The sequence below is a fragment of the Cupressus sempervirens genome, chromosome 10 (genome assembly GCF_028749045.1).
Source record: "Cupressus sempervirens isolate cs-2001-9-10 chromosome 10, ASM2874904v1, whole genome shotgun sequence".
Classification (NCBI taxonomy): Eukaryota; Viridiplantae; Streptophyta; class Pinopsida; order Cupressales; family Cupressaceae; genus Cupressus; species Cupressus sempervirens.
This window is the reverse complement of record NC_143127.1, coordinates 787,537,112-787,549,989: the sequence shown is the minus strand read 5'-3', so window position 1 is coordinate 787,549,989 and position 12,878 is coordinate 787,537,112. Positions and strand designations below refer to the sequence as shown.

The window sequence follows — 12,878 nt, the reverse complement described above, 5'->3', positions numbered from 1 at the left end:
AAAATTTTTAATTAAAAAAATGAAAATTGAAGGAAAAATGAATCATTTTACAATATAAATTTTAGATTGAAGAGAAAGGTAAATTTACAATAAGGCAAAGGAAAATTAAAGATGAAAAAATATTTTATATATCATGTTCATACAAATAGTACTACTATTTTATATCACGTTCATACAAATAGTACTACTATTTTTGATAAAAAAATATTTTGATTATTGAGAAACATTTTAATTATTAAAAAATAGTATAAGTCGAGTTAATACTAATAACACTATTATTTCCCATCATTTTAAATGTAAAAACACATTGTAAAGTGTGAAGTGTACAATATATATATATATACAAAATATATTATAAATACTAATTTTTAACATTTTTTGAGTCATCTAAAGAACATAAGATCCAATTTCTTAAATCATCCCCTTCAAAAATTATCTATATATTGAACTATCATAAGCACAAAATAGGATCTATTTTATCACGTATGATTTACTCTAAAATGTCTTATAGTTGTTGAGTCTATTATAAATATTGATAGTCTTCATTATATTCTAAGAGATGATTCATTATCCCCTAAGGTCAAAGGGATTACCTTGCCAAACCAGAAGGAGATGTCTTATGTCCAATTCATAGATGATACATCCATATTGATTAAATTGTTAGAAAGTAACACAACATTAGTAAATTGGAAACCTTGTGTAAAGCCTCAAGTAATAAATTCTCAATTGCTAACTCTATAATGCTAGGTTGGGACAATCACCCTCCCTCTTGGTACAATAAATTTGGAATTTCATGTGGGTCCAAACCATCTATCTGGTAAGGTAGCAGGGTATACCCTTCTCCATTGCCTCAAACCTTAATACTATGTGTGAATGGATTAAAGGCAAGATTGAAAATAAAATTTAGGGAAATGGAACAATAACTACTTGTCCTTGACTGGTAGGATTCAGGCATGTCAGAAAGTTCTATCATCTTATACCATATATTATTCCTGTATACGAACCTTTAATCAATCTCAAATCAATTGCGTTCAATAGATCATTACGAACTTCTTGTCAACGGTTGGGAAAGGACAAAAAAAGAGACATGTTGTCAAGTGGGTGTGGTGTACCAAGAGGAAAAATTTGGGTGGCCTAGGGTTGAAAGATTTAAGATGGCAGGGTATTGCTCTATTTGTTAAATGGGTAGCTAAGTCCACATAAGGAGATGAACCCTAGAAGGAGTTCCACAATTAGGTAAGTCTTGGAAGAATATGCACCATCATGATCTTCTCTCGAGAAGATGAGGAGTAAAGGTAGAAGGATCTACTATGTTTAAAGCCATTTGGAAGGGATGGACAGAGTATGTTAGACATTGTTATGGAGTAGGGGTCATTGACAATATATTTAAGGTTTGTGGAGAAAAATATCCATGGCGGGATCTAGAAAGGAATGGGAAGTCTCTTGCACTTCTTCAAGGGTGTTCTGCTAAATCCTGGTTCAGGTTGGGCATCACTAAATTTAGTAATTTGATCTTTGATGACAAGATGATCAAATGGGAAGGATTCACTACCAGATATAATATCCCTCCTACACAAAGAAGGACCTTCTCTATGCTTAAAGAGACTTGGGGTTTAGCCAGATTTCCATTTGAATGTGAGGAGTATGTGGACAGACTACTAATGCTAAGATGGCCAGATGGGTCCCCACTATCCACAACCAAATCCAAGTATATATGTAGTCTTGTCTCTCATAAAGAGGATGTGTTTAACCACCTCAATGCTAAGTGGTCCCTTGATTTTGATGCTAAATTTTGGTCTAAATGCCTTTTCACCCTTTGGCATATAAATGTTGAACCCAAGATTTATTGCTTCCTTTGGCAAACTATGTTACACAGGTTGTCCATTACCAAATTGGATTGAGATCCCTTCCCATGTACTCTATGTCATGACCCATAAACTATACCCCATATCTTTTCAAACTATATCTTTTCCAAGGCGGTTTGGAACTTGTTTGATATCCCTATGGGTCATGAAATATAGCTTCTTTCCTGACCTCCCTAAACACCTGAAACTTTTTTGGGATACTCTTTCCTCTTATCTGCTTTGGTTCATTTGGATTCTTAGAAATGATGGCATATTCAAAGGTAGGTTACTGAGCCTCTACGAAGACTCATTAATCATCATATCTATGTCCAGGTAACACTGAGATACAAAGTCAAAGAGAAGTAGTTCCTAAAAGTTACTAAAGCTTGTATTAATTTTCTTGGAGGGGAAGGTGTTCAATATGAGATCAAAACCAAAGAAGGTGAGCAGTTCTACTTTAATTGTACTCTGAAAGAGATGTTGGAACAAATCAGGCACAAGGAGTTAAACAACTAGGTCATGCAAACCCATCAAGTGGATGGTGGAGCAACCAACACTATTATGCACAAATCAAGGCTTGGAGATATTCTCAAGAGATTGGTGTGAATAATGAACTTGCAAATATAGTTGTAGTCACATAGAATGAGATAAAATTAAATGCTAGAAGGCCCCCCTATTTCATGATCAACGATATATGTCAGGCACCTTCTTTACCTTGGGAACTAGTGATGAAAAAACCTCTCAATAAAATTAGAGATGGTAATCTTAGACTCAAGTGGGAAGATGAGCCCCTACCTTGGACAATGTGGTTCAATGAGTAAACTATATGTAATCTGATCTTTGTTTTGTTTAATTTTTTGAATGACTCGATGTTATTTTGGAATATCTGAATGACTTATTTTGGAATATCTGAATGACCATAGATCACATTACTTTATGATATTGCTTGATAAGCTTAAGGTTCTTGTAGTAATTGGGTAATCTTTGTTGTATCAGACTTGCATATTATATCAAGTAGAAAATAAAAATAAAAACAACCCTGTATTACTGGGTAAAATATTCCTTCTCTTAATCTAGGAAATCTTTTGTTCATTTGTTTTGTAATTCTTGATTTGATAATTTGACTCGTTGACTTTCTATTAGTGAATACCCTTTCCTTAGTTGCTAGAAACATCATAGTTGTTATATTACACAAGGTATCAAGTTTTGCAATCTCTTATTAGTAAATACACTTTTCTTAGTTGCTAGAAACATCATAGTTGTTAGTTCATATTTACAATATATTACACAAGGTATCAACTTCTGTGGACATTGATGAAGAATAAATTAAAAATGACTAATTAATAGAAAATCAAATGATTATCCTATATACGATTCTTTAAAATGACTAATTAATATAAAATCAAACGATTATCTTATATACGACTCTTTTAACTAGGTGTTGTTGTTCTCATTTTATTTTTTGACTTCCATTGAAAAAAACTAGGTGTTCATTTACCTTTTGAACAAAACACTCAATCTTTAATTTTTTTAAAATATTATGATGAACTTGGTTCTAATAAATGTTTATATGAGTATCAATAGTTTATCTAATATTTATTATATTTAGGTAATCTTTTTTGGAGTGGAGTATTAAAATCTTTTTGAAAGGAAGTCATTTATCTTGATATTTTCAAATTTAAATATGAAGAATTTTTTTAACTAATAATGAAATTACAAATTTTAGACACATGTCATCAGTCAATTTATATAAATAATAAATAAGTAGAGATCAAGATATCATATCTTTGTAAATTAGAAGAACCTAGAGAAGTGCAAGAGCTTTTCATGCATAGCATCTTGTTGCTTAGGTTCCAATTGTTGAGCCAAGAGTCCAACAAGTTCAACTATGTAAGCGCTTATGCCATCCACCCCAATCAAGTAGTCTTAGCAAGTTATCCAAGAGAACAATCCTTAAGGGACAATGTTGAGGTCAAAGACATAAGAGAGATAATAAAATTTCAATTCTTCAAAGAGATGAATAAGGAAAAGACTATGATGCATCCTATGCTACACTCAAAGTCCATCCTTACACTCAAAATGATCATGTACACTAATAGTAAAACAACGAAGAACAATTTGGTGCATTCCCTACTACAATATGGATTCATCTCCTTCCTTAAGGGCTCGTTTGGTGAGCGGAATAGGAATATGTATTCTGGAATAGAACGTATTCCTGTTCTCCGTTTGGTTCAGCCAATATTTGATGGGAATTTGTGGACCTGAAAATTTATGTTTTCTAAAATAAAATAAAATGGAATAGGAATACGTATTCCAATAACACCTATTTGGGTGGAATTGCAAAACCCCATTTTTGGGCCAAAATTGGAATACGTATTCCTATTTTACTTTGTATTCCAATCCCATTTTGGTGCATCCAAACAAAAAATTCAAAATTTTTGGAATACGTAGTCCTATTCCGCTCACCAAACGAGCCCTAAAAGAGTTGTGCAAACATAAAACGTGATTTTGGTCAAATTCCAACTAGTTGTTATTTATATGGTGTTGGTCGGTAATACTTTGAACAAGTATTTTATTTGTTGCAAAAGACGTTTTATTTAGTAGCAAAATCCGTATTATAAATATCTAGAATATATCAAATGCAATGACTTCATTGCATGTGCAAATTGTACTTTGGCCCATCGTTTTCTTCTACTCACTGGTCGTTGCCTTGGAATTCAACAAGCTTAACAATTAAATTCTCACCACTAGTGCAAAAACAAAAGACAGGACTCCGAGAGATTTCAGACCACCAATTATTCGTCTTCCTTTATTTACTAATACTCATTAAATACATTTAAATCCAATTCCAATGGTCTGTAGGGATTTCATCCCCTTCTGATTATCAGGACATGAAACAAAACCCTATTGTTGGCTACACATCAACTGAAAATTTAATCAGCATGGTGTGCTTATACACCTCGCCTGGATGCACAATCACAGATGGGAAATATGGCTGGTTTACTGCATCAGGAAATGCCTGACTCTCAAAACAGAATGAGGAATGTGGCTTGTATATTACACCTCCTTTTCCAACCGTGTCCTTGAGATTATTGCTGGTATAGAACTGCAATCCAGGTGCATTTGTCCACACTTGAAGAACCCTTGAACTCCATGGATCCTTTGCTCTTGCAGCAATTCTTAGCCCCTTCATTGTTTTGGGGCCATCAAGAACATAATTGTGATCAAAACCAGGAGGAACCTCGTTGCTTGGGACCTTATTTATCCTACTCTTGATAACTGTCTCTTTCCTTAAGTCCAGAGGAGTTCCTTTTATAGGCAAGATCTGTCCTGTAGGAATCAGGGCCTTGTCTGAAGGAGTATAATGTGAAGCCCATATTTTTACAGTATGGTCAAGTATGTCTTTTCCACTATCTTGTCCTGCAAGGTTCCAGTAAGCATGATTGATCAGGCTTACAGGGGTTGCCTTGTTCCTTGCTATTGCTTCCATGTCTAGTCTCAGCTCCATATCATTGCTTATTGTGTATGTGGCATATACATCTAGAGCACCAGGAAATCCTGTTTCAGCAATACAAAAACAATAGAAGCATTAAAAAACCCACTTATCTGTACTAATGAGTAGATTTATAACACCCATCCACCAATCATACCATTCAGAACCATCATCAAGTTAGTGGAATCTATAGATTGTTGTTGAATATTGGATTTAACCATAGAAAAGTCAATTCTTCCTACAACTCTCTCAGCCAAATGATGGATCATGAAATGCAATCAGAGATCATACTATTGTAGACTTAAACACCCACATCAACCATCCAAACAAGAAGGTAGAATAAGATGAGATTTCTCCCACTCATATCGACCCATTTGGCCTAAATAAGCGGATATTCCATTCTTACCTTCTTCACCATCAAAGCTGTGATAAACAAACTTAATAGATGGTTTGCTTCCACCCTTCATTTCCTTGACCTCCCACAGCACATTATCAAAGCCTCTCTTTCCTCCTGCATTTCAGAAAGTTCTATTAGAATGTACTTCAAATAACTACCAAATCTCTCCACATTACTAGATGAAGATTATTTTAGTGTATCAATTTTGAAGTCTAGAAGCACCTTTAATCTAATCAAGAAAAGAGGGCAAGGCAGAGAGGGCGTTTACCATGAATTGAATTGTTCCCATCATTGGCAAACAAATGATATGTCTTCCCATCAAGTGTGAACTGTGCATTCTTAATCCTGTTGGCTACCCTGCCCACAATGGCACCAAAGTGAGGCCTGCTGGTCATGTTCTGCAAAGAAGCACAAGCATATGAAAAATATGTACATTAGTACAGATCCATGACTGCAATAACCTAAAATGTGAGAAAGTAAATACTTGCCATGTATGGGGCCAAAGAATCATATCCCTGAACTATATCTGCTAGATGCCCTGCAAGTACATGTAATCAAGATGATCAGGTACATTTATGCAAGGAATGCAACAAGGAAGAAGGGAGCTCAAAACTACCATTTTTATCAGGAGTCCAGATGGAGACAAGAGTAGCTCCCCAATTGGTAAGGTTGATGTGGAGATTGCCCTTATGTAAGTCAAAGAAACCTGCAGATTCTTTTCCTTTGATGGGCTTTCTTCTTGTAAATTTTCCATCTAAGCCTTCGCATTTGCAGAGACAGAGAAAGAGGACTGCAAAACACATTATGGACAAACTACAAGAGCCCTTCTGTGCCATTATGAATGGTCAGATTAACAGTATAGAGCATCGATGGATAATGGAGGATTTATAAAGGGAGTTTCACATTGTGATTTCATTGAATAATTAAATGGATGCCGACTAGATAAGGTCAACTTGTGCGGACATTGACGAAGAGGAAATTTAAAATGAGTAATTAATAGAAAATCAAACGAATTATCTTGTATGACTCTTTCAACTAGGTGTTAGTTTTTCTTTCTGAATGTAAGAGCTTTTTATTAAAATAAAAATCATGGTGAACTTGGTTCTAAGAAATGGTTATGAGTATGAATGGCAAATTTTCTAAAAGTTTTTGAAAGGGTCTTATTTATTTTGATATTTTCAAAATAAAAAATGGAAAGTGTATTTAAACAAGAGACGCACTGCGTCATAGTTTCTGCCTAACGCATAATGGTTGTAGAGGTGTAGATGAGTGAGAATCTAAATTAACATTATGAATGCATTAATTTTTGCGGAGAAATGCACTTGTGATCTGATAGGATTGCTCATATTTTATAGTCAAAATAAAATCATGGTTATAGTAAAAAATTAAAATATATTATATTTTGATTAATGAAACTAAGAATTTAATTTTTATATTAAAACTCACATTTCTATAAGAAAAAATGAAGTGTATTGAAATATAAAAATATTTTATAAGTAAAACTAATTGTTTAATTTTACACAATTAGGAAAGGTTTACTATTTAATATTTTGTATTTCCAAATTTTAATATCTATATAATTTAATATGTACATTTGTAAATAATAAATAGATGTAATACACATAAATTTGATGTTGATGAATAAATATGATGTAATAAATAAAAAATAAAATATAACTATTTAATTTTAATACATAGTTTATAAAAACCTAATAATAATTTATATATCTTTTAAAATTGAATTATTTCTATTTTGTGGTTTTTTTTTTAGTATGTTTTTTTGATATAAAATATAATTATTAATTTAATATTAAAATATATATTTAAGTTTTAAATGTATTTAAACTAAATGATAAATTGTTTAAATAAAAAATATTAATAATACTAAATAATATAATTTAAAAATTGTAACACTTATCAATTATACATATTACAAACACTATTATAAAATATAATTTAAAAAAATATTGTTTAATTTATTTTTATAAAAGTAAAATAATAGTAATAATTTAACTACTTTTATTAAAAAAACAAAGTTTAAAAAAAATTAGAAATTCAAATACAAAGATATAACATATTGAAATAATATTAAAAAGACATATTTATTAGTTATATATATATATATATATATATATATATATATATAATTTGAACTTATGTATTATATGAAGTTTTAGAAACAAGTTATATCAAATAGTCAAAAATAAACATCAATGTAAAACTAATAATAAATATATTTAAAATAAGAAACTAAAAATATTTAATAGATTGTGATAATTAATATTGATTAGACATATTGTGTGAGGTGGAAGATAAAATGATTGAAAAAATAAAATCTTATCAACTTGTCACAAATGTGGAAAAGATAAGTTACAATTAATACATTCATTAATGCAAGATGAAGTTGTTAGAAAATATTTGTATTTTTGGTTGAAGAAAATTAATTTTCTCCCCCACCAAAAATAGTATGGACCAATAGAATGGATGAAAAATTTGATTTATAAAATAATGAAAAATTAGAGAAGGATATAAACATTTGAAATCTCATACAATCTTTTAAATTCTTGGATTTGATTGGTTAGTATTAATGTCATATTTGGATTGACATGAAATAAAATTATGAATTTCAAACACATGCTATTAGTTAATTCATACAAATATTAAATAAGTAGAGGTCAAGATACTACACCTATAAATTAGAAGTACATAGAGCAATACAAGAGCTTGTCATCCATAAGCATCTAGTTGCCTAAATTCCAATTCTTGAGCCAAGAGTCCAACTAATTCAACCGTGTAAGTACTTGCCCCATCCAATCCAACCAGGATGTCTTAGCAAGTGATCTAAGAGAACAATCCTAAAGCAATGGTGTTATGGTCAAAAACATACAGGAGATAATAGAATTTCAATTGTTTAAGGAGATGAGTAGGGAAATGACTATGATGCATCCCATACTACATTAGATGTCCATCCTCACACTCAAAATGGTCATGTACATTAATAGTAAAACAAAGAAGAAAATTTAGGCGCATCCCCTATTATATTAGAGATTCATCTTCATCCTTAAAAGAGTCATGTAAACTTAAAATGAGATTGATCAATTCCTAGTTCTATTATTTAGATGACGCTGATGAGTTGGACTTTGATGAAAAGTTGATGAGGGCAGGTTTGGTCCCTAGTTTGTGCACTTAGACTAGTAATCCCTATTTCCCTCCTTTTTGTTGGCTTCCCCTTTTATATGTTATGCATTTTAAAGTAAATGAGTATAATGTTGAGTATGTGGAATCCTTTCTCCTCTTTATAATGTCAAGTATGTGGTATCCTCTCTCCTCACCTTTCTTTGCCACGAGTTTATGTTAAAGAAATGAGATATGCTCTCTCTCTCTCTCTCTCTCTCTCTCTCTCTCTCTCTCTCTCTCTCTCTCTCTCTCTATCTATCTATATATATATATTTGTTTTGACGTATATGAAAATACAATTATCTATACATGTTGGTAATATGTCATAAGTAAAGTTTGAATGGAGCAACAACCAAATATATAGAGATTTATGCAAAAGAGGAGAGATTATGGATATACATAAGATATGAGTCATAAATCACTCTTTAAATGTATACTAAGACATTCCCTCAAAGTAAACATAAACAAAATAAAAAATAGTTTAAATAAAAAAATTAGTATGCATATTTTTTTGTGGCTCAACTAATAAGTTAAATATGTATACTAAAATATTTAATTTTAATATAAATTTATAGACATATTTTTCCTTAATCCATGTTACAATTTGAATATATGTATAAATATTTGTATAACTTATACTTCATGTTGTTTTTTCTTGATGTGATAATGGTCACTCAATATAACATAGATGACAAATCTTATTTATTTAGAAAAGTACATCCAATTCATTAATACAACCTAAAAGGAAAGTCTTTGATGCATTTCTACATTGCCATCATCAAATAATCCTTTGTTTCAAAACTAAAACAAAAAGTTTTGATCAAATACTAAATAATACTAAATTATTTGACCAATGAAAATGAGACAACCTCTTCTTAAGATAAGAATGGATTATAAAATTGATTAGGACCATTCAAATATTCAAAAGTGTGACATTGAAATAAGATGTAGTCGAAGTTTGCCAAGAGTGGCATGTTGTGATGGTTAAGTTGTTGCGTTGTTATTCTTGCCACGAAGGTTCAAATCTCATGGGGATGAGGTCCTCCGTTTGTGGCCTCACTGGTTCATAGCTCCAGGTCAAAGCATTTACCCCTCTTAAAAAAAAAATGTAGTCGAAGTTTAAGAATGTGATGTTTAAGTAGAGTTGGAAGCAACTTTGCATCTGTATATTATTCTTTGTATTTATGGTTGGAAAAAAAAAAGTTTAGAAAAGAAAATGCAAAACGTCACCACAGAGCATATTATTCTTCGGCCCATCATTTTCTTTGACTGTCTAGCCACTGCGTCGGAATTCAACAAACTCAATAATTAAGTTCAATAATTAACTTCTCCCCACTAATGCAAATAAATAAATATACAAAATACTCCCAGGCGATATATGAGCCAATAAACATCTTTCTTTATTTAGTACTATCCCATTAGAAACATTTAAAAAGGCAAAAATAATGGCCTGCAGGGTTTTTATGCATTCACCCCTTGAATGTAACCCCAACCCTAATTGTTGGCTACATATCAACTGAGAATTTCAAGAGCATGGTGTGACTGTAAACCTGGCCTGGACGCACAATCACAGAAGGGAAATTTGGCTGATTTACAGAGTTAGGAAAAGCCTGTGTCTCAAAGCTCAATGCACAATGTGGCTTGTATATAACACCTCCTTTGCCCACTTGTTCCTTGAGATTATTACAAGTGTAGAATTGCATTCCTGGTTGATTTGTCCACACTTCAAGCACCCTTGAACTCCATGGATCCTTGGCTCTTGCAGCAATGCTCAGCCCCTTCTTTGTTTTGGGGCCATCAAGAACATAGTTGATATCAAACCCAGGTGGAGTCTCATAGCTTGGAACCTTATTTATTCTGCTCCTCACAACAGTCTCTTTGGTAAAGTCAAAAGCAGTTCCTTTTACAGGCAATATCTGTCCTGTAGGAATCAGTTGCTTATCTGCTGGAGTGTAATGGGAAGCCCATATTCTTACTGTATGGTCAAGTATGTCTTTTCCACTGCCTTGCCCTGCAAGGTTCCAGTAAGCATGATTGGCTAGGTTTACAGGAGTGGCCTTGTTCTTTGGTATGGCCTCCATAGCTAGTCTCAGCTCCATATCATTGCTTATACTATATGTGGCATATACATCCAGATCACCAGGATACCCTGTTTCAATGACCAAAAAACAATGGCCATATTAGAAACCAAATATAGATTTTTTGGAAAAAGAAACAATCAATCTATAGCCACAATCTAGTAAAACCATCAAGTTAGTGTGATCCAAATCTTGGATGCTGTTGAAAGTTGAATTTAATGACAGATGTTCTCTAGATAGAAGCCTTTCTCTTAAAATAGTATAAATTCATTTTAACACTAAGCTCCTTTCCACCAGTTTGGGCTATATAATCACTAGCTTCTAGTAATGGCTGTGTGAGTTTATTTTCTCTATGTTTTGAATCAAACAACATGATCTCTTGTTGCAAGAAGAGAGCAAGATAAGAGTACAAAATAGTCGGATTGATTGCGGACCCTCTCCTACTTATCAAGTCTGGTCTGCTGACAATTTAACTATACCCATCTTCTTGTTCTCTTCTTCCAAATGATGGATCATGTACTTTGATCTGAATTATTGAAGAAATAAACTCACAAAGTGATTACTTCTTCCAAATGATAGATCATGTACTTTGATCTGAAATATTGAAGCAAATAAACTCACACAGTGACTACTAGAAACTGTGTATAGGTAACATTAATTCCAATTGTTGTTGATGTGCTGTAACTTGTGATTGTTCTTAATGGATCAGCCCACTTGTTTTGGCTGCTTTTAGTTTCAGAAACATTATAAACAGTAGAAATAACATATCTACATTCCATTCTTACCTTGTTCGCCATCAAAGCTGTGATAAACAAACTTAATAGATGGTTTGCTTCCACCCCTCTTTTCCACAACATCCCACAACACATTGTCAAAGCCTCTCCTTCCTCCTGCATTATATGAGCTCTGTCAGAGTGCTTTGCAAAAAAAAAAAAACACCTAATCTCTCAACTTTTTAAGATAGTTGAAGATTATTTTGGCCCATCACTTTCAAATTCTAGAAACATCTTTGATCAAATTAAGAAAAGAACAGGGCAGGGAATTACCATGGAGTGAATTATTCCCATCATTGGCATACAAATGGTATGTCTTCCCATCAAGGGTAAACTGTGCATTCTTAATCCTGTTGGCTACCCTGCCCATAATGGCACCCATGTAAGGCCTACTGGGGCTCATTTTCTGCACAGAAATACAACCACATGATAAACTTATACATGGTCAGATCCATGACTGCAAAACAACTAAAATGTATCCTCACCATGTATGAGGCCAAAGAGTCATAGCCAAGAAGTATATCTGCTATATGCCCTGCAAAAGCATATAGTTAAGATGATCAGGTACATTTCTGCAATGAAAGAAAAGGATTCAGAACAAACGCAATGCTAATGGAGTTAAAAGTACCATTTTTATCAGGGGTCTTGACGGAAACCAGAGTAGCTCCCCAGTTGGTAAGGTTGACATGAAGATTGCCCTTGTGTAAATCAAAGAAACCTGCATACTTTCTTCCTTTCAGGGGTTTTCTTCCAAGATTTTGATCAAAACCTTGGCATTTGCAGAGAGAAAGAAAGAGGACTGCAAAAACCAGTATCAAGAAATTACAAGAGCCTTTCTTTGCCATGATGAATGGTCAGATTACCAGTGGAAAGCATTGATGGAGAATGGAGGATTTATCAAGGGAGTTCCACATTGGGATCTCAAGATTCTCACAAGATAAGGTTTAACTTTACATCTGCTGACACAGACCAAGAAGAAACGTGAAGTGACTAAATAATAGAAGATAAAAGAGATTTGGTGACAAAAGAATAACTTCTTTTTTCTTCAGTATAGATCCAAACAAATACTAAAATAATATCATAGTCTACGAGAATCAATGTAAGCTGTACACACAG

At 32.7% G+C, this 12,878-nt stretch overlaps 2 protein-coding genes across 2 annotated transcripts; both read right to left on the bottom strand.

Annotated features, from left to right (window-relative positions):
• Positions 1–4,625: 4,625 nt before the first annotated feature.
• LOC149536260 (uncharacterized) lies at positions 4,626–6,632 on the bottom strand. Its single transcript, XM_089807218.1, has 5 exons — positions 6,351–6,632; positions 6,223–6,272; positions 6,003–6,132; positions 5,744–5,848; positions 4,626–5,402 (listed from the first exon to the last, which is right to left on the bottom strand). The coding sequence occupies exons 1-5, from the start codon at positions 6,568–6,570 to the stop codon at positions 4,759–4,761; spliced, it is 1,149 nt and encodes a 382-aa protein (XP_089663344.1). The 5' UTR covers positions 6,571–6,632; the 3' UTR covers positions 4,626–4,758.
• Positions 6,633–10,290: 3,658 nt separating this feature from the next.
• Positions 10,291–12,629, bottom strand: LOC149536259 (uncharacterized). The gene is made up of 5 exons (XM_089807217.1): positions 12,391–12,629; positions 12,248–12,297; positions 12,036–12,168; positions 11,775–11,879; positions 10,291–11,060 (listed from the first exon to the last, which is right to left on the bottom strand). The coding sequence occupies exons 1-5, from the start codon at positions 12,605–12,607 to the stop codon at positions 10,417–10,419; spliced, it is 1,149 nt and encodes a 382-aa protein (XP_089663343.1). The 5' UTR covers positions 12,608–12,629; the 3' UTR covers positions 10,291–10,416.
• Between the last annotated feature and the right edge of the window lie 249 nt (positions 12,630–12,878).